This window comes from Gracilinanus agilis, chromosome 5, assembly GCF_016433145.1.
Source record: "Gracilinanus agilis isolate LMUSP501 chromosome 5, AgileGrace, whole genome shotgun sequence".
Lineage (NCBI taxonomy): Eukaryota > Metazoa > Chordata > Mammalia > Didelphimorphia > Didelphidae > Gracilinanus > Gracilinanus agilis.
Genome location: NC_058134.1, coordinates 168877378 through 168899162, shown reverse-complemented (window position 1 = coordinate 168899162; position 21785 = coordinate 168877378). Strand labels below are relative to the sequence as shown.

General features: G+C 36.6%; 1 protein-coding gene across 1 annotated transcript; it reads right to left on the bottom strand.

Annotated features, from left to right (window-relative positions):
* Positions 1-2872: 2872 nt before the first annotated feature.
* On the bottom strand, positions 2873-21591 carry CDNF (cerebral dopamine neurotrophic factor). Its single transcript, XM_044678123.1, has 4 exons — positions 21389-21591; positions 14852-14979; positions 11691-11832; positions 2873-3772 (listed from the first exon to the last, which is right to left on the bottom strand). The coding sequence occupies exons 1-4, from the start codon at positions 21507-21509 to the stop codon at positions 3594-3596; spliced, it is 570 nt and encodes a 189-aa protein (XP_044534058.1). The 5' UTR covers positions 21510-21591; the 3' UTR covers positions 2873-3593.
* Between the last annotated feature and the right edge of the window lie 194 nt (positions 21592-21785).

Sequence of the window (21785 nt, the reverse complement as noted above, 5' to 3'; positions counted from 1 at the left end):
TTTTTTTTAAACTGCTCATTGGGAGTAAGGAAAGGGTAGTACAATGAATAGATTAATATAAGAAAAAACATTTTTGAAAGAATATGCTATCTTATTCCATATGTAAGATGGAGACAAAAGATTATTGGGGGGGGGCACAGAAACTTAGAGGAGGAGCAGGAGACCAAATGGTAGTTGGAAGAGCAGTGGGGTTTCTGGGAAGGATTTCCTGAGAAGAGGGACTTTGGAGGGAAGAGCTTGGGGAGAGGGGAGAAGGAGAAATGAGCTCTGAGCAACCTGAAGGCCATCCTTGAAAGTTTCCTGACCTAATTGAGAAGATCTGATACCTTTGTTTACTGTCATCTTGATATCACCTCAGTCCAAGACTGAGGTGCCAACCAGTGTTTGGGGTTTCTGGACTCCATCTGGGAGCAGAACCCTGAACCCCTACTTTCCTTGAACCTTGCCTTACAGAGACCCTTATCAAATATAGACAAACTGATTAGAGATATTAGGCTTAGGCTTAGCGGGAAGGGCAAGAGAAGCTTTGAGTTGAGACAGACTTGGTCTCCTCAAGGTGAAGGACCTGAGGGGGTCAAGAATTTAGGGCTTCCTGCACCCACTGACCACCACCTAATGCACCACCTTTATCCAATACCCTATTATCCTCATTAAATACCTTAAAGTCAGATAGTGTTCAACTTATTCTTGAGACAGATAAGGGAAGAAGTACAACAGCTTTGCCTGACTAGGATCCATCTCTTTAGCCAGATGCCCTGTGGTGCAGACTATTGATCAAGGCAGGGCATTATGTGAGCCCCCATTCTGAGCAGCTATGAACTGGGTCACCTCATACCCCAGGCTGTGAAGAGGCCTTCCTTCTAACCCTCAAGGGGTGGCACACCTTCCCCCGGCCCCCCAATTTCCAAGGGAACCCCCTTATAGTCTCACAATATTAGTGACCAACCAGTGAGTGATGTTGTGAGGGTTATTTAGTTATTAATTCAGTATTAGTGTTGGACCTAGCAGGAAGGGCTGGAGGATTCCAAGATGGAATGAAGAAGCAGGAAGTGGGGCTTGGACTCTGAGAGAGACTCCATAGTGGTTGGGGGCATAACTGTTGCTAACCCTGGGAGAACTCTGAATTAGGGAAAACTCCATCCAGATTCCTTGATCCTGAAAGAGGTAGAGGCTTTCAGCAGTGGACAACAGACCCGAGGAGCAGCACCAAGTGGGGAGTGGTTTGTGATTTGGTGGACAGCATTGCAAACTCTCTCTCCCTACCTGGGTACCTTGGATCACCTGTCCTGGTAGAGTTGGCTCCTGGCATCCTGAGACCATCCTTGGATTTACCGTGAGATCCCAAATGAAAACAATCCTCAGGCCCTTTAGCTGAGCTGACCATACCTGGCTGGAACCAGGTTTGGAGGAGCTCTTCCCCTGTGACTTCAATACTGCTTCCTTTGGGCCCTGCCTGGCTTAGGTCAATAGAATAGTATAGTTAAGTCCCTCCCTTGACCTTGTGGTTTGTCCTTAGTTGTTAAAAGTAGAATCCCTAATACCCATCCTTGTTTATTTGTTTATTCAATTAAAACTGTTACAACTTTTCCCCAGTTGCCTGCTGGTTACATAGGCCCTAACCTAGGTGAGCTAAGTGACTGTTGGCCAAACTGCCATTCTTGTGACAGTTAACAGCGTAGCAGTAAACCCTGGTCATCCTATCCTGTTTGGTCCAGACCATCAGACATTCCTGTCTCTCCTTCAACCCAGTGTGAACCCACAAAACCATTTAGATTACATTCTTAATAATCCTCCAATACAGTGAGGAGGGGATTGCCACGCTGATTCCACCTTATTCCTTTAGCTTTATCCTCCTCCTCATTAGCCACCATAATACACATATTTAATTTATTGCTACGTAATGGTGTTGCCCTGAATTAAAACTCAGGAACTGAAGCATACTTTTTAAAAATTCAATGCACCATCTTGCTAAACAATTTTTTTTATCTGACAAAAAATTTATTTACAAAAACTTCAATTAGTTTTGACTTAAATATGCAATGTTTAATATTATCCTTTTAGTAATAGTGCTTAATATTAGACATGGCAGCTATAGAATAACAGTCTAAGGAAGAATACAGTTCATAAGATTGTGGACAATAGAGCGTTTCATATAGAGAAAGGCACAATAGTTCTTTCAGGGATCAAAAAATTGTTACATTATTATTGTAAAAAAAAAAATCAGTACCTTTCAATACTTTTTGTAGAGTTTTAGACCTGGAAAAGACCTTTTGCAAATTATTTTGTAGAGACCCTCTCATTTTACAATTGAAGAAACTGAGGTCCCGAAAGGGTCAGTCAGTGGCTTGTCCAAAGCCATACAACTGGTTGGAACTAGGTGTAGAACACAGATCTCCCTACTATTAGGTCTATGCACAGACTAATCAAGTAAAATCATAGGTTCCAGATATGACACCTCGAGAATTCTCAAACTAGATCTCAATTTAAATTTAAAATTGATAATTCAAACTTCTAACTAATAATTTAAAGATCTGCACAATATTTGTACTACAAGTACTACAAGTATTTAAGGCAGGTGCCAAGATTGTTTTTAAAAGTTATTAACTTTACATATTGAAAGAGGACTTTACTTTCATACCATTTTAAATATAATTTTGATAGTTGGAGTTCTTGTGGCTATGGTTCAAAATCAGTTTCAAAACACAAGCAAATTTTTTTTAAGTCTTCACATTGCTACTTAGTACCCTAAATAGTTTTTTTAATGGTATTTCAATGTACTGTCATGGCTACTGATATTCTTGTTATTGAAAATGGGAATGAATGGGAAGTATTTACCGAAAAAAAAAATAATGTACACAGGATTTGAGGTGAACATCATTTGTATTTTTAAATCATTGAATTACCAAGACACAATGAATTACCAAGACAATGCTGTGGATCTGAAAAAATATATCTAAATAGTGACCGTGAAGAACAAAAAACAAAGGATATGGTTCTGTGAATAAGACAAATATTGATTCATTTTTCCCAATCTTGTTACATGTATCCAACCTAGACATTTATTTTCATTTCGCTGTGGTAGGCCTCTTTGATTTGACAAACAGATTAAGAAATGTAACAAAATTAGCTGGGGAAAACAATTTAATAGCAGCTCCTCCAAATCTGCTACTTTGTGGAGATGAAATATATCCAAACACATTTATATCTGGATTTTAAATGTAAGGACACTTGGTATTTGTGAAACTCTTAACTTTGCTCAGATTTTGAAACTGTCTTGTGACAAACCAAATACATAGTATTGGTTCGAGGACAGAAGGTAAGGCTTACAAAAAAAAAAGTTGTGAGAGGGAGAAAATAAGCCAAAGCACTTTGAAATCTTTGGAAGGAACGTGATATCTATATTCACAGTAAATGTAATATAGTAGCATTACTCATAAAGACAAGTAATGTATTCTGAGAACAGGGCAAACGAATATGATGCCTGTGCCACACACTGCCTGCTTACATCTGTAGCCCATAATTCACATTCTTTAAGGCCAGAAGGGTCATTGTCTTGATGATGTGCTAATGTAGCCACTTTGTTCAAACTTCAATCAAAGTTCTGATCTTGGATTCGTAGAAGTGTACTTGGGTGCCAACTTTTTAATGAGATCTACTAAGTCTGTTTTTTCTATGCATGCTTTGCACTCTTCTCCCCAGCTGCTCAGAATCTTTTTCAGCTCTGCTACTCTCATCTTTGACAGATCCACTGATTCTAAATCCAACTTCTTTTCTGAAAAATAAAAGAATCAAAGGATTACAGATCCCTTTGAGGTAATATATCTTTTATTATTGTGCTAAATCCAGGAGTATTCAAGGGGGGAATGGAGAAAAGGAAAACATATCCTCAATATCCATAATAATCCATATTCAGTCTCTGAGCTATATTTAGTCCCTGATCTGACTCAGAATTGTACATTGAGCTATGCAAAATTTGGGGGATACTAAGATAAAACTAGTTATGGTTTCTTCTATATAGAGGTTTACATTCTAGTAAGAGAATAAGGCATATACAAATACTGCATGCCCCACCCGGTGTCTGGTACATAGTAGTAGTTTAAATTTTATTGACTGACTGACTGACAAATAACTGTAACAAGATATCAATTGTTAAGTATGTAGGAGAAGTCAAACACTTAGCTTGACTTTAAGACTCTACTTTTTCTAGTTTCCTAGTCCTCAACCCTGAATAATCCCCTATGATCTCATTTCTCTATTCATGCTTCAAGGCAGTCCCCAAATCTGATTGTCTCTACAGAAAGTCATAAAGATCAAACTGATTTCATTCACTCTAAATTCCTTATACATGTAGCAATTCTTCTACTTCATAATTATAAATGCCACATTGAATTTTGTACCCAAATATAAAACAAAAATTAACCTGATCGAATTTCATCATATTTAACTCACCCCAACATTTTAGTCTATCAAGATGTTTTGGGATCTTGACAATTTCCCAGTATGTTCCAGTATGTTTTTATATGGGCCCTGGATAAATAAGATCAAGCACAGATCCCTCAGAATCTCTATTGGAAACATTCCTTCCAAGTTGTCAACAAATTATTATTGGCTACTTTTGAGCACATATTTAACCAGTTCAAAGTTCATCTAAATGCACTATTATCTAGGAGATATATGTATACATATGTATACATATATATGTGTGTATATATATAAAACTTTTTCACAAGGATAGCATGAAATACTCTATTAACCACTTTCCTTTTTTCAAAACAGGACATTTGCCCTTCTCCAATCCACTTGTTCATGATCTTGAGATATGGTTGGTCAACACATTCACTAACAGGAAAGAAATAGTGGCTGGGGTAAAAAAGAAACAAATTTTGTTGGGGTAGTAGAGCAGAGGATGACTGGATATCCCATCTTAAAATGGTGACAGAGAAGAAAGCTGGGTATAAGGTGATATATACATCTTAGATTTGGGGAGAACGGATTGCTAAGGGTTCAAGGGTCAGACTAGATTCCTTGCCTAGAATTGCTTGTTCCTCTTGCCTTTTACTTGAATTTTTGTGTTAACAGTTAATACTGGCTCCTTTCTTGTATTTTAGGAATTTTAGGGAAGATAGGTAGTGCATTGAAAAGACCACTGATCCTGGAGTTAAGAAGACTTGAATTCAAATCCACTCCTAGACACTTGTAACCCTATTTAAGTCATTTAATCTTTGTCTTAATTTCCATATCTACATAATGGGGATAATAATAGTACTTCCCACTGTTTTATGAGAATCAAATGATAAAGCATTTAGTACAGTGCCTGGCACATACTAAGTACTAGGTAAATGTTAGTAATTATTAACCATTATTATTTTGCTTCCTACTAATTTCTAGGTTAACTACTATTCTTCTTTCTATATGATAGCTAATCTTTATGGTAGCTATCTTTGTGAGTATACATGGAACATTTTCTCCCTACCTTACTCTTTTTCAGTGAACACCATTTTGATTAGATTTGTATGACACCAAACTAAAATCTTCTTGCTAGACTTTCTTTGGTGCACTTCATTCTTGGCAAGGAGTCTATCATTTTAATATTTCAAGCTGTGGTCCTGAAATTCAAAGATCATCTCTTAATTATTTCTTCATTTCCCAAATCAGTTTCTCTTTTATATATATATATATATATATATATATATTTTGCTTTCAATGGACATCCGGTTCAATTTATTACTTAAAACTTTGTAGTTGTTGGCAATGCTTTTTAGGTATCTCCTGGCAGTATCATTTGTGCCTACACCAATCATGAGAAGTAGGTTAATATTCTTCTGTTCTGACAAGTTGTGGGAGGTTCTCTGTCAATTCTTGGACATGTTCCATGAAAAGATAATAAACTTCTCTCTTGTTTTCATTGGGTTCACAAATAGCTGCCTCAGTATCCCTAAACAGGTGACCACTAATTGTGCTTCAGTGCCTCATTGATCACTAATTGACATACCTTAAGTGACCAGGTATACAGGGAAACCTACTCCTTCTTTTGTCTCTTAGGGAAAATGAGTGAACCATTTGATCATTTGGCTGTATTTTTTATGTCTTTCTCTAATATAGCAAGAATGCAAATATGACTGTGACAGTCCCTCTACTGATAGGTCCATTCATTGATTACTGGATGAAGAGCTCATATTTCAAGCACCAAAAAATAAATGAATATTTGTCAATAGTCTAAAAACTTTGATTCACAGAATTTTCTTTCTCCCTCTCCATCTTTTTGCCACTATCATTTTGGACTGAGGACCCTTTGTAATTTTATCAGTTTTATGGGCCATCTTGTCCCCCCCCCAAATAAAAAAGGACATACATAATATTTTTCAAATAGAGATATGATGTGAGTTCCTTGCCAACTCTAATAAAAACAAATTGGAATCTAACCAGGGTTGGACTAGACCAATGATGGGCAAACTACGGCCCGCAGGCCAGATGTGGCCCCCTGAAATGTTCTATCCAGCTGGGGGGACATTATTCCTAATCTGACGGATCCGATAAGTAGGATACAATACAATGAATCTTGGAAAGAGTTGCCTTAGAAAAAGACTAACAGATGAGCATTTCATTTCCTTTGGCCACCTCTTTAAAAAGTTTGCCAATCACTGGACTAAACAGATTAAGGCTCTACCAGAAATATATTCAGAAAAGTATCTCATTTCTTCTTTAAAAGGTTCTTATATTTAGAGAGCTTCCCCACCTTTTTCACAAAAAAGTGCTTTGTTTACTATCCCAACTAAATGATTCTTTCATGATCTATGGCAGTGATTCCCAAAGTGGGCGCTACTACCCCCTGGTGGGTGCTGCAGCGATCCAGGAAGGCCATGATGGCCACAGGTGCATTTATCTTTCATATTAATTGCTATTAAAAATTTTTTTAAGTAATTTCCAGGGGGCTACGTAATATTTTTTCTGGAAAAGGGGTGGTAGGCCAAAAAAGTTTGGGAACCACTGAATTCTATGGATTAGCAAATTCTCTACCTATTACATTTCCTCATTTGATGGTTGACCTAATTGTACAACTTTTCACAGCCTGAACCAACAACAGATAACTCAGCATCCATTTCCCTGCCAACAATGGGCAGAAAGAAAGAATGTAAAAAAATGTACATATCAAGATAAGTAGTTTCTGGAGGAAGACTAATTGGCATTCATCAACTGTTTTCCTGGCTCTGTTCTTAGTGTATGCATGAGCCTTGGAGTTTGACATTAAGGAAAAAGAAAGGAAAGGCTGCTAAGAGTAGCTAATCCCTATCTGAACAGACTTGTACAGGTATCAAGTTAATTCCTCTGGTTCCCCAGCGGCTTTTTTAGAAGGCAATCATTTCTCCTCATTAATAAGAGGGCCTTGACATTGTCTTATGTAAGGGTCTTGCCTCTACTTCACTGAAGTTAAAGCTATTTACTATATAATCCAGATACAAAGAAAGCTAAGAGTGAGAGATATCATTAGGCAAAACTGTGAATTAGGCAAATTATCATTGGTACCCCACCACACTTCACCTGTAGCCCACACACTTTTCAGGGAGCTCCCCTTCCCAAGACAGCTGACATAGTGGTGCTGCCCTCAGTTATCTAAGACCCTTTTCCTGAACTTGAATTTCTCAGGAAATATCCAGTATCAAAGATATTTCTACCTTCTTCACTATTAAAACCTGCTCCTAGAAACCTGGGGTGTCTGAATTTTAGAACTGAAGAGAGCCTCAGGGATTATCTATGGCTCTTTTCACCAAAAAAGAAACTGAGGTTGAGAGAAAAGACACTTGTCCAGAGTCAGAGACACATGATGAGTCCCAAGTTTCTTGAGGCCCAGGGTAGGATCCTTTTGGTTGTAAAACTATGCTTTATTTCATCCTTTTTGATGGCAAAAACAAAAAAAGAGAAGAAAATAGCTTTCAAAGGTTTTGCATGATTAGAATACAATGGGCAGTGAAAAGATTAAGATCTTACTAAATAATTCACATTCCTAAACCACACTAAGAAGATACTTATGAAAGAAGACTGTTTCTAGAACTACAAACTACCTTGCTGAATTACCCATAACTTCTCCTTGCTAAGTGTTCTAAAGCATTGAACAATAACAGACTTTTTTCCTAGCCTGGCCTGTCAAATGTCATCTGTCATGATTTGTTCTTTCTGTTGCTCTTACTAATTGAGACTCTTGTCTGAAGTGAATGTTGATTTTATTAAAATAGTCTGATCCCTAAAAACCTAAATATAATGAATTAGCTGGATTTCATACAGAAGGAAGGCTTGCCTTTTATGCCCTGAATAACTACATATAATCAGAAAATAAGCTCCTTGTGGGCAAAGGTCATTTCAGTTTTTTCTTCATATCCCCAATAGGAGACAGTACCTGACATAGAGTATTTACTTCTTGATTGACCAAATAGGCAATATTTTATCTCGTAGGGTTATTAAGAGCTATACTCTCTTTGGATGACTCTTCTACTTCTGTTTTAGCAGATTTCAACAAAGATTTATGAAATCCTGAGATGCCATGACCAGTGAGAAAGAAGCAAATATTAAATGAGAAAGTCCTCATGCTCGTGAAATTTAAAATTAAGTAGGGGGAGTCATAAAAATGGATATGAGATTTCAATTGACAGAGAGCATCCCAAGTGTAGGACAGCTAGGTGGCACAGTGAATAGAATGCTGGGCCTGAAATTAGGAAGACTCATCTTCCTAAATTCTTCCTAAATCCTAAATTCAAATCTGGCCTCTAACACTAGCTGTGTGACTCTGGGCAAGTCACTGAACCCTATTTGTCTCAGTTTCCTCATCTGTAAAATGAACTGGAATGGCAAACTACTGCAATATCTTTGCCAAGAAAATACCAAATAGAGTCACAAAGAAACTGGACACAACTGAAATGAATGAATAAGAATTCCAAGTGTAGGAAACAGTATGAACAAACACAGAAAAATACCAATTGGAATAATGGGGTAAGGTGTGGCAGAACTATAACACATGTGGCAAAGAGTAATATAAAATAAAAATGGAATGATATGAGTGTTAAGCAAACAAATTTATCTTTTTAAGAATTCAAATAGTTGTCATAGGGAATCATTGAAGTTTTAAGCAAAGCAATGACATGACCAGTTCTATACATAAGAAAGATATCTTTCCACACCAATGCAACTATCAATAATATGGAAATAAGTCTTGATCAATGGCACGTGTTAAAACCAGTGGAAGTGCGCATTGACTATGGGGTGGGGAGGGTGAAGGGGGGTGAAGGGGAAAGTAAAAACATGAATCATGTAACCATGGGAAATTTTTCTAAAAAATAAAAAATTAATTAAAAAAAAAAAGAAATACCACATGGGGCCACACAGAGTTGGGCATGACTGAAATGATTAAATATGTGTAAAAAAAAAAAAAGAAAAGAAAAGAAAGATGTCTTTATGGAAAAAATGTTGCCTAAGCAGGATTCTAAGGGTGAGACACAACTAGATAGGACTCCTAGAGAAGGACACTCCTAGGTAATTTGAGCAAAGGATTTATCTTCTGTAGTAATAGACTTTGTTAAAATATTTCAGCCAAGGTTGAAAGATTTGCTATATCTGTAGAACTTGTGACAAGTATTCATGAGTTCATAGATTTTTTCAAATGTCACATGCATTGGAGATAATAGTCCATAGAAAAATGGACACCATTTTGGGAACACATTGAATTCCTGAATTTTTATTTTGCTATTGCCTTTTACTTTTCTAATAGAATATTTGATTTTCCTTTTTTTTATTTCCTGTACTTAAAGTACATATAATCAATACTGATTTTTGATTCTGCAGTAATATGTTTAAAACATATTTGTTCTAATATTAATGCATACCCCAAAAGCCCTAGACTACTGTAACCTGTCATTTATTATTAAATATTATAAGACTGTGATTAATGTTTATGTCTGATTCCAGAAGAAGGGAAAAACAAGAGCCACTATACAGTGCAAGAAGCACAAGGTCATGGAGACCAACCAGTCCCATTGAGATTGATGAGAAACTATACAGTGCCTTGGAGCACAAGGTCAAAAAAGACCGTACCAATCCAAGTAGGATTGTTGAACTTTTAAGCCATTACTAAAGGACTTGAACCTAGTGTGAGACTCGAAGTTGCGATGCTTGACATATGTTAAGACATAGGATGCTTCATTCCAGTCAAGTACCAAAGGTTGGCCATCATTGTGGCTCCCCTATCCCTGAAAATGAAGGTAAATCAGACCAGGGAATGACATTTCCCTTTTACATAAAAATCTAATCCCTTTTTCTCTTATGATATGGCAACTTGCTGTAGTCTTGGCTGCCAATGGGTAAGTGCAATATTATTGCATTTTGTCCTACAGACTAGAAGGATGGAAATTATATATTTTTGTTTATTCAGAAAACCTTACATATATAGATTTTTTTATATTTTGATTCTTATTCTGGATCTTTATTTCTCCCAAAATTTAATTTTTTTTAATGTTTTTTGGTTTTTCTTTTGATAACTGACTCATACACCCCATAACTCAACGATGTATTCGGAGTTGATCCCGGTGTTGGTCAAACACCCTCTTCAGGGGGGATTGTATTTTTATAAAAATCCAAGTTTTAAAATTTTGTTTAAGAAATTTTTCAGGAAAAGAAGTCTGCTAGCTCTTTGAAACTAGAAAGTGGACAATTTGCCTGCAGAAACCTACACTGAATCAAGATGATCCAAAATGAACTTTGGGATGCAACTAATTGAAGTTGAGAGGATTGAAAACAATTACTTGAATTGTAAACTCTTATGCCAAAGGGGATTGCCCCCTAATTGTCTTTTTATCAATGTGCCTAGCAAAACATTGGTTTTGCTCTCTCTCTTTCTATCTCTTCTACTTACCTCTTATCTCTAACTATTGTAGTTAGAACTTTAGGGGTACAAGATGATTATGTCAAATGATCAATTGGGGAGACCAGTCTTCCAAATGATCACAGGGGGGATTGTGATAATTAGATTAAGTCTACACTGCCCATCTTTAGATTTAATCACCAAAGGTGAGAATACTTCTAATTCTGGGAGGTCCATAACCCATGTGTGTTACAGTGAGTAACAAATCAGAATCAACTGACTGTCCCCTAGGCAGTACTATGAGAAGCATCTATTGTGATTGGACATGCAAATTAGGAGGGAGGCACAGGAAGTGATGCATAAGTGACCCCTTTAAAAGGGGGAATTTAGTGAATGAGAGGTCTTTGGCTGAAGAGGGTATCTGGTGATGGACCTCTTCTGGTTTGTGGAGGAGTGTTGGAGTCTTCCTGAACTTAAGAAATTTCTTTTAGTAAACTCTGTGAATGAAGTTTGCTCCATTCACTTCCGGGCCTCTGGCCCTCTAACTCTCTACTGAGGGTTAAGATCTACCTGGATTAATTAGAGGATTGTAATAAATTACCTACTGGGTTAGATTCTTATTTCCTTATTTCCTCTCTCTCTTCTTAATTGTAAATAAACTTTCATAAAAGTCAATTTTGACTTGAGATTATTCTTAATTGGGGATTGATAATAGTTCAATCCTCTGGCAACCATCTTTTAATATATTGAACCCCAAAACCCCTTTTTCCCCCTTATAATCTCCAGTCCAAATGGTAATACATAATATATCACTAACATAATATATCTTTTACTCTAGTTATACCATATTTAAGCTCGCAGATCTGATTGTCTATCTTCTTCAATTTTTCACAAATCTTTACTGCTGGCACATGGGCACTCATTGGACGAGTGACTTCACTTAGGATCTTTGTGGCTGCATCATTCGTTGCTCCAAGATAATAGCACTGAAAAAAAATCAACACAGATTATTTATAATATTAAAGAAAATGAAATTAGAATAACATAGTAGCTCAAAGATTGTCTTCTAGGGATAAGAGTAGAAATAACTTAGTCCTTAGAGTTCAACACTTAAATTTTTAATGATCAAATCTTACGATCAAAGACAAATGACTATGCCACAACCTCCAGAAAGGTAAATTATGTGATGGCTATGGCCATTTTCATTATTAGGTCAAATTCAAAGGATGAGCTCTCCCTTCTCTTAATATCTAAAATGGTTCTCAGAGATAACAGAGAAGATACAAAATGTTTTGCTTTTGTTGCTTAAATCTTTGATTTCACCTAAATAGGGAATGGGAAATAGTGGTGTGGAAATTTCCTCTCAATGCAGATAAGCACTTTGTAATTCAAAGTCTTTGAGAATTGCCTTGAAACACTGAGAGATTAATTGAGTAGCATGTATGAGAGCAGGACTTGAACTCAGGTCTTACTCTAAGGTCTATTCTCTATCCAATATAGCATGCTTCCTTTCTTTAGAAAAGGACATGCGATACAAAATATATTTATGCACCCAGAGAATAAATATATAAACAATTACACAAATGCAAGTTTTTTAATGCAAATACAAGTATGAATAGGTCAGGTGTTTGGGATTATGTAATGATAACTTCAATAGCAAAAAGAGAGCAAAGCCTGCAATTTTGTTTCTGTAATGACTAGGATTCCCCAGGAGGAAACAATGCCAGGCTACTATCCAGGGATCTTCTGATCTAAAATGAGGCAAATCAGAAGACAAAGAGATTGAAGAAAACCTCTCATTTTTTTATCAATGCCTATAGGAGTTATTTTGAACAACAGACAATCTAGAAGAAAAGAAAGTTTGCTTCCTAGTCTCAGAGAGGCCTCTAATATAGCTAATGTTGCTCTTACAATATCAAACTTACCACTTTGTTTTGAGAGTTAGTCAATGAGAGAGAGATGAGCAACTAACTCTAGGATAATCACCTGAAGAAAGTAATATAGATATTGGAAGTCCTCCGTCAGATAAAGAGAAGACTGTTACTCAGGCAGCACACTGAAAAAGAGAACTTTCTCTAGACAAGGTGGATTCCTGAGGAAGCCTGATACTCAAGCCAGCTTTTAAGCCAACTGGTTCAACAAAAGCTCTCAGGCTATGCTGGGGAGCAAGTCCTGTGTACTTATCAGTTCCTTAATCTTTCTGAGCTTGAATCTTCCTTTGTAAAATGTAGGGGTTAAACTAGATTGGTGACGGCAAACAGCCCTGGCACATGTGGCCTTTTTCAATGACACGTGGCCACATACAGAGAAGTATGGGACCACATGCCGAGGATGAAACATTTGCTGTAGTGTAGTATAGACACTCTGTGCACTATAAAAGACAATTCTACCTATATTAATTTACCTATTTTGGTTTAATAAATATAGTTTTATATTACAATTATACATTTTTGTTATTTAAACTATAAATATTGTGAAATTATGGGGTTTTTTTCTCGAAGTGATACACCACCTGAGCTATGCTCAGGTTTTTTGGCGAATTTTGACACACCAAGCTCAAAAGGTTGCCCATCACTGAACTAGATGGTCTCCAAATCCTGGAATATTAGGATCTCTTCAAATATTCTTCCCCTCACACACTATTCTTTATCCTCTATTTCCTTTGGGAACAGGAAATGAGACTGATGTTAATGAAGATTTTGTGCAACACTCCAATCAGACCCAGGAAGCAGAATGAAAATTGGGCCATAGGTGTTGGAAAGAAAAAATCTTCCTGGGCATTTGGCTTGAATGCCTTCTGAATCCTCTCTGACTTATCTTTGGGGTATAATCCACTAAAGAGTGTTCTAAATAGCCCGAATTCTAACAAACTGGGTAAAATCTCATAAACACAATCCCAAGTAACTATCCCACAACCTTCAGGTAAGAAAACTATTAGTTGAATTGATAGAGGATGGAGATTATGCCTACAACCTAACTAGAGTAGAACATATCCATCAGTGAGCACAAAATTTTATTAAGGGGGCAGCTGGGTGGCTCAGTGGATTGAGAGCCAGGCCCAGAGATGGAAGGTCCTGGGTTCAAACCTGGTCTCAGACATTTCCTAGCCATGTGACCCTAGGCAAGTCACTTGACCCCCATTACCTACCCTTACCACTCTTCTGCCTTGGAATCAATACACAGTATTATAGGGTTTAAAAAAAAATAAACTATTAAATGACTTACAAAAGTGCTTCACAATTTGTGAATCAAGGACCCTCTTCAGATCATGTGAAGATATTGCAGAGAATCTCTGAATCCATATGCATATAATTGTCATTTGGAAGGGTAGGGAGGAACAGGGTTAAGTGACTTGCCCAGAGTCACACAGTTTTTAAGTAGCTAAGGTTGGATTTGCACTCAGGTCTTCCTGACTCCAAGACTAGAACTCTATTCACAATGTCATCTAGCTACACCAAACATTGTTATTTTGATCTTTATTCAGTTTCAACAAAACATAAAGCATAACTTAGCATGATAAAAACACACTTTCAGTTAGATGAATAAAGACCCCTCACATAGATTTCAAATGTATTTAGATGCTATTGTGATGAATAAAATACAAGTTTCTTTAAAACCACTATTTGAATCACTAATCGAAGTCATTTTTTGGTCATTTTGATTTTCTCAATCAATAGCTATGTATTATATAAATAAATGTAACTAAACCCTAAGCAAGGGAACCCTGAATTTTTTATATTAAAAAGAGATATGCATAGCCCAAAAGGATGGCAACAGCTGGCCTACAGTATTAGTTAACTATTTAGAAAGCAAAACTAAACGGACTCCTAAGTAATTATAAACATGATTTCTTCCATTTCATTCAAAGATCAATTTAGAATTTTTTGCCAAACTGAATATATTTGAGACAAGAATGCAGTCCAGATGACAACAGAAGGCCATCTTAAAAAATGACAAAATCTGCAAGTAAAGAAAGTGAAAATGAAAAGTGAAAAATTACCATACCAGACGATTTTCTTTTCCTTTGGCATCTAAGCAAATGCTCATTAATTCATTTTCTATGGTTTCCTGGGAAAAGTCAACACCTTTGGCTATTAAGGATCTGTAGAATCTTTCCAGAAATTCTTTACATACTAGGAAGAAGAAAGAAATTATATTAATGTGCACCATAAAAAATATACTTCCATATATTCTGTGCATGACAAATCAACAAAAGGAATATCAAGGGTCTTTGTTAGAAATGTGGATTTGGGTCCTTCTACTAGCATCTAGCTAGTAACTTGGCATATTACTTTTTGAACCTACAGTCTGCCAAAAAGTGGGAAGGTTTGTCAAAGTAAACCCTAAATTGTAAAAACATACTTATATTGGCAAGTTGCAATGGTAGCCTGAACCTAAAAAGATTAAGTTGAATAGGGATAAATATAAAGTCATATGCCTGGGTTAAAAAAAAAAACACTACACAAGTATAGAAAGAGAAAGAGATTGCCAAAAAAGCAATCTATATAGAAAAGATCTAATGAAACTGTAACTCAATATGTGTCAAAGCGTGAAATGGCAATCAAAAATCCTAATGTAGCAATAGGTCACATTAATGAAAACATAGTACATCTGTGGTAAAAATTAAAATCCTTCCATATTAGGTCCTAATCAGATCACATCTGTAATATTCTGTCCAGTTCTAGGTTTTAGAACAAACTAGTTATAGCATTTTTTAAAAGCATAGCAAAGGCAAGAAAGTGACTCAAAACCATGCCATATGTGGGCTAGTTAAAGGAAATAATGTTATTCAGCCTGGAAAAGAAAATATTTAAGTGGAATGTGATAAGTTTCTTAAAATTTGAAGGATTATCATGTCGAAGAGATATTAGACTTGCTCAGATTAATCCTAGAGATTTGAATAAAGATCAATGGTTCTCCACTCTCATATAGCCTTTGAGAACCTATGCCACCAAGGATGAAGCATCAGAAGAGTAAATCTTAATTCCAAAAAATATCTATAATTCTTGTATCCTGGACCACTGGATAAGGTGGAACACAAGTGTGGCACTGGTAACAATGGGTAGAATATAACTGTAATATTGGTAGCAATGGACTAACTGCTCCAGGTAGCTTCTTCAACTGGTGAGCCAACAGGTATGAAAGAATCAAAACAGAAATCAGCCTTAGAAAATGGAAAATTCTAATGGCAGCCCTGTTCTTGGAAAGGAAATTTAGAGCAGGAAAAAAAAATAGCTAACATATTTTTCTCAACTAAGAGGTATAAAGATTAGCCATAACTTGAGTGGCTTGTTTTCAGTTTTGATTCCTGATACATAATTTTTAATAGTGTGCCTCAGAGGTTACCTCTATAAAACAAGTTTGCTATCTTCTTCACAGATAAATGAAGATTGATCATAAAATTTCACTACATTGCACAGTTTAAATACATAAAATAATTTCAATTAGTGTTATTTAAATGCCCATAAATCTCTCGCAAACCATTCCATGATCCATCATCTAGCATTCATTAAACCCTTATTATGGAGAAGGTTCTATTGCTATACCCTAGAGATAACAAAGATTAAAATGAAACTGTCTCTGGCTTCAAGAAACTTATATTCTGCCAAAATGAATAACATTCATAAAAGCATAGGTAAAATAAACTTAATGTTCTGGAAGTGGGGTACATTAAGAGCTGAGGGGGAAACAGGAAAAGTCTTATGTAAAAAGTAACATTTGAGTTGAGCTTTGAAGAAAATCAAGGAGCTTGTGGTCTGGAGAAGGATCAACATGTATCTATATAAAATTTGTAAAAAAAAATAGATAGAAAGTGATTCGAGGGAAAGGCATTAACAAGAGGTACGGGAGAAGCTTGGATCCAGACAAGTTTAAAAGAAGGCAGTATTTAAGCTGAACTTTGAGGGAACATAAGGATTCTGGGAACTGGAGATAAGGAAGGAGTACAGTCCAGGCATGGAGGAATGACATATTTTTTTTTTAGTCAGAGATAGGAGTGGAACTTTAAGCTGTCAGAAACAAAAAATAGGTCAGTTTGACTGGACTACATGAAGTGGAAAAATATATAAGGGCAGAAAGATTAGTTGGAGCCATGTTGTGAAGGCCTTTATATGTTATTTTATTTTATTTTGGAGGTAATAATCACTGGGAATTTACTAAGAAAAGTGACATGGTCATACTTAAGGAAAACAATTTTAGTAGTTTTGCCTAGTTGGGTCTCTTTCTAAGTTTTCTGAAAACTTTTTTTTTAATCTTCCTGTTTGTTTGTAAGTTGATACCTACTGCCATTTTATTCCCTAAGACAGTGGTTCCCAAACTTTTTTGGCCCACCGCCCCCTTTCCAGAAAAAATATTACTTAGCACCCCCTGTCACATACTATCACCACCCCCTTATAGTTATTCACTGTCCCCAAATGTACCTGTGGCCATCACCACCCTCCTGGATCGCTGCAGCACCCACCAGAGGATGGTGGCACCCACTTTGGGAATCACTGCCCTAAGATCTTGTAAATAAGTTTATATTCCAAAGTGGTGTGACACTCTCTCTCTGCTTGGCAAGGAAATTAAGGGTTTTAGGGTTTCTAGGCTCTTTGGGTCTTTTTGTTCTGGTGACTAATTTGGCTTAAATTTTAAACTTCTTTAGGGAAGAGTAATAGTCCGTGTCAATGTTTGTCCTTTCATCCATTTTCCAGAAGGGGTTCAATGGCCTACTATAGATTGTCTCCTTTTTAATCTTTCATCTAATTTGATACTGCATTAGGGCTTTATTCTAACAAATCTGGTTCTATGACTCCTACCATAGAAATCCTCTTTTTTGATTATTTTTTATTGCTTAGAATATCCTATACCTTTTTTCTTCTTTTATAAAATAGTTGTGATATATAGTGGGAAGCTCCTATATCATCTATAAGTCTTTTAGTATTCTCATGTCTTCTTCTTCAGCCATTTTTCCAACATATTTTTGCTATCCTGTCTTTCCAGAGAAGTCACTTTTAAAGTACATGGTGACTTAATTTTGAGAATCTTTTCAAGCTCTTTATAAAATTCTCCACTTATAACAGGTCTGTTGATGGTAGATAAGCGACAATTAATTTCATGGTCCTCTCAAAAGCTGATATTTATGTAGCATTTTCAGGTCTTGCAAAGCACTTATATTTATCATCTCATTTCATACATTACAAGGTGACATTGGGGCTATTCTTATCCCTATTCCATAGATGAATAAACTGAGGCTGAAAGATTAAACTTGCCCAATGTCACACAGCTAGTTTCTGAGATGGTGTTTGAACTTATTATGTCTTCCAAACTCCGAGTCTAGAGCTCTATTCTCTATGCCCCTTACCAGCCCACCTACTTACTGTGGCTCTACATGACACCTGATCTGCTATCTCCAGGTCTCTGCAAAAGCTGTCCTCCATCGCTAGAATGTACTCTCTCCTCACTTGAACTTCTTCATATCAAAGAAAAAATTTGTTAGGACAGTATTGCAAACCTTTGTACTATGGGAGTATTCTGCCAGATTTCACCCTACTGGTATTGCCTCCAAGAATGCAGGGTTACTATCATATAGCAATGAGCTATCTGGTTCAAAACCCTGTGGTTCTGAAACTTCTTTCAAGCCTTAGCTCAGTTGTTGCCTCCTACTTGGGGCCTACCTTGATGCCCACAATTTCTGGGACTCACTTTAAAAAAAAAAAAAAAAACCCTTTCCTTCAGTCTTAGAATCAATAATAAGTATCAGTACTAATGCAGAAGAATAGTAAGGGCTAGACAATGGGGGTTAAGTAAGTAACTTATTGAGGGTCACACAGGTAGGAAATATCTGAGGGCAGATTTGAACCCTGGACTTCCTATCCCCTATCCACTGAGCCACCAAGCTGCCCCTGGGACTCACTTTCAATTCCCTACCCCAATTACTCTGACACATTTTATATTTCTTTCCTTGTGTGTATTCTTCCTAATAAAAGGTGAGCTCCTTGGCAATCGAGGACTATTTTGTTTTTGTCTTCCTATTACCAGTGCCTTATCTTGGTGGTACATAAATGCTCATTGAATGAATAAATGAATGAAAACCTTCAAATTTGATCAAGAAATTCCATGGTAATAAGAAATTGCTTTATATACCTTAAAGTGCTAGATAATGTGAATCATTATTAGAATGAGAAAGACTAGAAAATCTAACCACAGTCCAACTACCAAAAACTGTACATGTGAAATGTAGAATATAGTAACTAGATAATGTAGTAATGCCATCTACAGGAAAAAAAAGGCTAAAAATTTCTTTTTATAATTCGAGGAAAAAAATTGGTAAAATAATGTAAAACAATTATTTGTGATTACAATCAAAAGATCAATGGGGTCAAACATTTTCATAGGCTCTATTTTATTCCCAGTACCACTGACAATCTCTCAAGGTTAAAACTGAATACTAACCCCAGCCCTAGGGGGTGGCTAATTTTTTTTTAAAGAATCCTGATTAGTCCCCACAGAGGCATTAGAATCAAGATAAAAAGAGAAAGAACTATAAGGTTGGTATAGGGTTTTTTTTTTTTTTTTTAATGTAGTCATTGTTGACTTGTTCCACTTTTGCCCGTTGATCTCTGAAAATTAGCTTCCAATGATACCTAGTTCATTCCATTTTGGCTCAGGCTACAGAACAAGCAGTATTGGGAAGTGAATGTAATTAGCTAGGAGGGAAATGTACTGAATCCTTTTCATTACTGTTACCCCTTTTCAAGTGAATGTCCTCACTATAATATCATGAGTTTCATTTGTTGAAATTATAATCAACTATGCTATAATTGTGTCAAATTCTGTTATCATAGAGGACAGAGAAAAAGAAAAGACGACATGGGGCATCATGCATACATTCAAAAATTTTAAGAAACCCAGTTAGCTAAGTTGGCAAAATAAATATTTATTACCAAGATCATAATTTTTTTTAAAAAGTTAATCATCCAATATACAAATCAGAGTATTCTTTTAAAATATGCAATTACTTCTAGAATTTTATTAACTGTATTATTTTGTTGAATAAGCAAAATGATTCCTTTTTTCATTTGTATTCATATTATTTGTTTATTTATTGTCTATTATGTGCCAACACTGTTAGACTCTGGGTTTACAAAAATGAAAATCCTAGCCCTCAAGAAGTTTATTTCTGCATCTCCTTTAGCTTCTCCTTGGTGGGAGACATACAGGTGTGTATATATATACATATATATCCTACCATTTAGAAGTTATATATATCACTCAGTGGTGATATAATGGATCTTTCCTATAACCGTGAAATCTAAAAGACATAGAATCATATCTCAGTCTTCATACTACTTTTGTGACGTTGGGAAATTAACTTCACCTCCCTTTGTGGAATTTTGTTTACAAAAAAGTTGCTGCATTATATTCCAAGCTTCTCCATTGTTGTGATGGACTAAGCACATGGAAATCAAATAACAGTTAATGTATTTGCTTCAATTGGGCACAGAACTTAAAATAAGCAGTTGTAATGGCACCTTTAAGAGCTGTCATTCTGTTCACCATCTCCTCCTTTCTTCCCAGGACAATCAAGCTGTCCTGGGCACCATTTTCAATTTCTTATATATTTATACTATTATAAGCTGTATCGCTTCCAAGCAAAGCTTTAAGTACTAGATACTGAAAGTTGAGCTAAATTTGGAATCACCCAACAGAAAATTTTATAGCTGAAACTAACCTGAAATCATCCAGACAACCCCCTTATATAACAGAGAAGGGAAAAGTGAAATCACTAACTTTGATTCCTTTTAATTCTCCAGCTAACTTTTACACTGTAAAGCAAAGATTTTTTAAACATTAATTTTCTCAGTTTTTCTTGTTTTGCCCACCTAATTCACTCCTTGCTCATTTTTCTTTTTTTCCTTTTGGCACGAATCAGTTTGTACTCTGGTGGCAGATGTCTTCTGGGCAAAGAGATGTAGATATTCCCAACTGAAAGGGAGTGAGGCACTTCAGGACTGCGGTCCGACTTGCCAGGTTGACGTCGTTGGGAATAGATGAGAAGTGTGGCTAGTGAAAAACTGGATACAAGCAAGTCATTTAACCTCTCTATGTCGCAGACTGTGACAAAGAAATTGATCTGTACTAAAGTCTAGCTGTCTCTTTCACCTTCCTTCTCTCAGCGCGAACTAAGCCAAACCCTGTAATAAATGTATAGACTGAGTAGCATACTCCATTAGATCAGAAAGGTAGTTTCAGAGCTCCATTATTTAATTACCAGTGCTCTGTTAATCAGTTTCTTTTTTTTTTTTTTTGGTCTGTGGTGGGGAGGGGGAGAGGTTGGGAAGCCTACAAGGTTGTGAACACACCCAACGAATGATTTTTCAAACAAGGGATGAAACAAACAAAACAACAACAACAAAAACTCTGCAAGAGGAGACGCTTGTATTCTTCTGCTCCTAGTTATTTATAGCATAAGCCAAGCAGGGAGAAGGCAGTGAGAGCAACAGCTGCAGTCCTTAGAGCTCAACGCCATAGCCATGCAAGTTCAGTCTCACCCCCGCTCACCTTCACAGTCAGCCCCAACGCGCACTGGGGAACCTTGCCCCTGAATGGCTATGGGGTAGACAGCAAAAAGGCAGGTAGCTAGGGTAAGGACTATGGATGCAGCTGGGCTCGCGGGCTGCATGTCGAGAAAAAGTTCCAATCGCACGGGCCACCCACGGTCAGAGAGACGCGCAAACTAAGGTTTTCACTATTCCAGTAAGAGCCACCAGAGGCTAGGGAAAAAGGAGAGCCTGGTACTGTACAGAATAAGCCCGCAGTTGCTAGGAGGAATGACGTTAATGCAAACTCTAGTTCCTATTGGTTCATCCAGGAAAAGGCGTGAGAAGTGGGACGAAGCAATGGAGCCTCTCTCCCAGGTGCCACCACCCCCTCCTCTCCTCAACTGGAGCTTGCGCTC

Coding starts and splice junctions, on each gene's coding strand:
- CDNF (XM_044678123.1), bottom strand. CDS start 21,509: ATGCAGCCCGCGAGCCCAGCTGCATCCATAGTCCTTACCCTAGCTACC. Junction 14,980..21,388: donor CGTTGGGGCTGACTGTGAAG/GTGAGCGGGGGT, acceptor TCTTCTTCCTAG/TATGTAAAGAATTTCTGGAA. Junction 3,773..11,690: donor GATCTGCGAGCTTAAATATG/GTATAACTAGAG, acceptor TTTATTTTTCAG/AAAAGAAGTTGGATTTAGAA.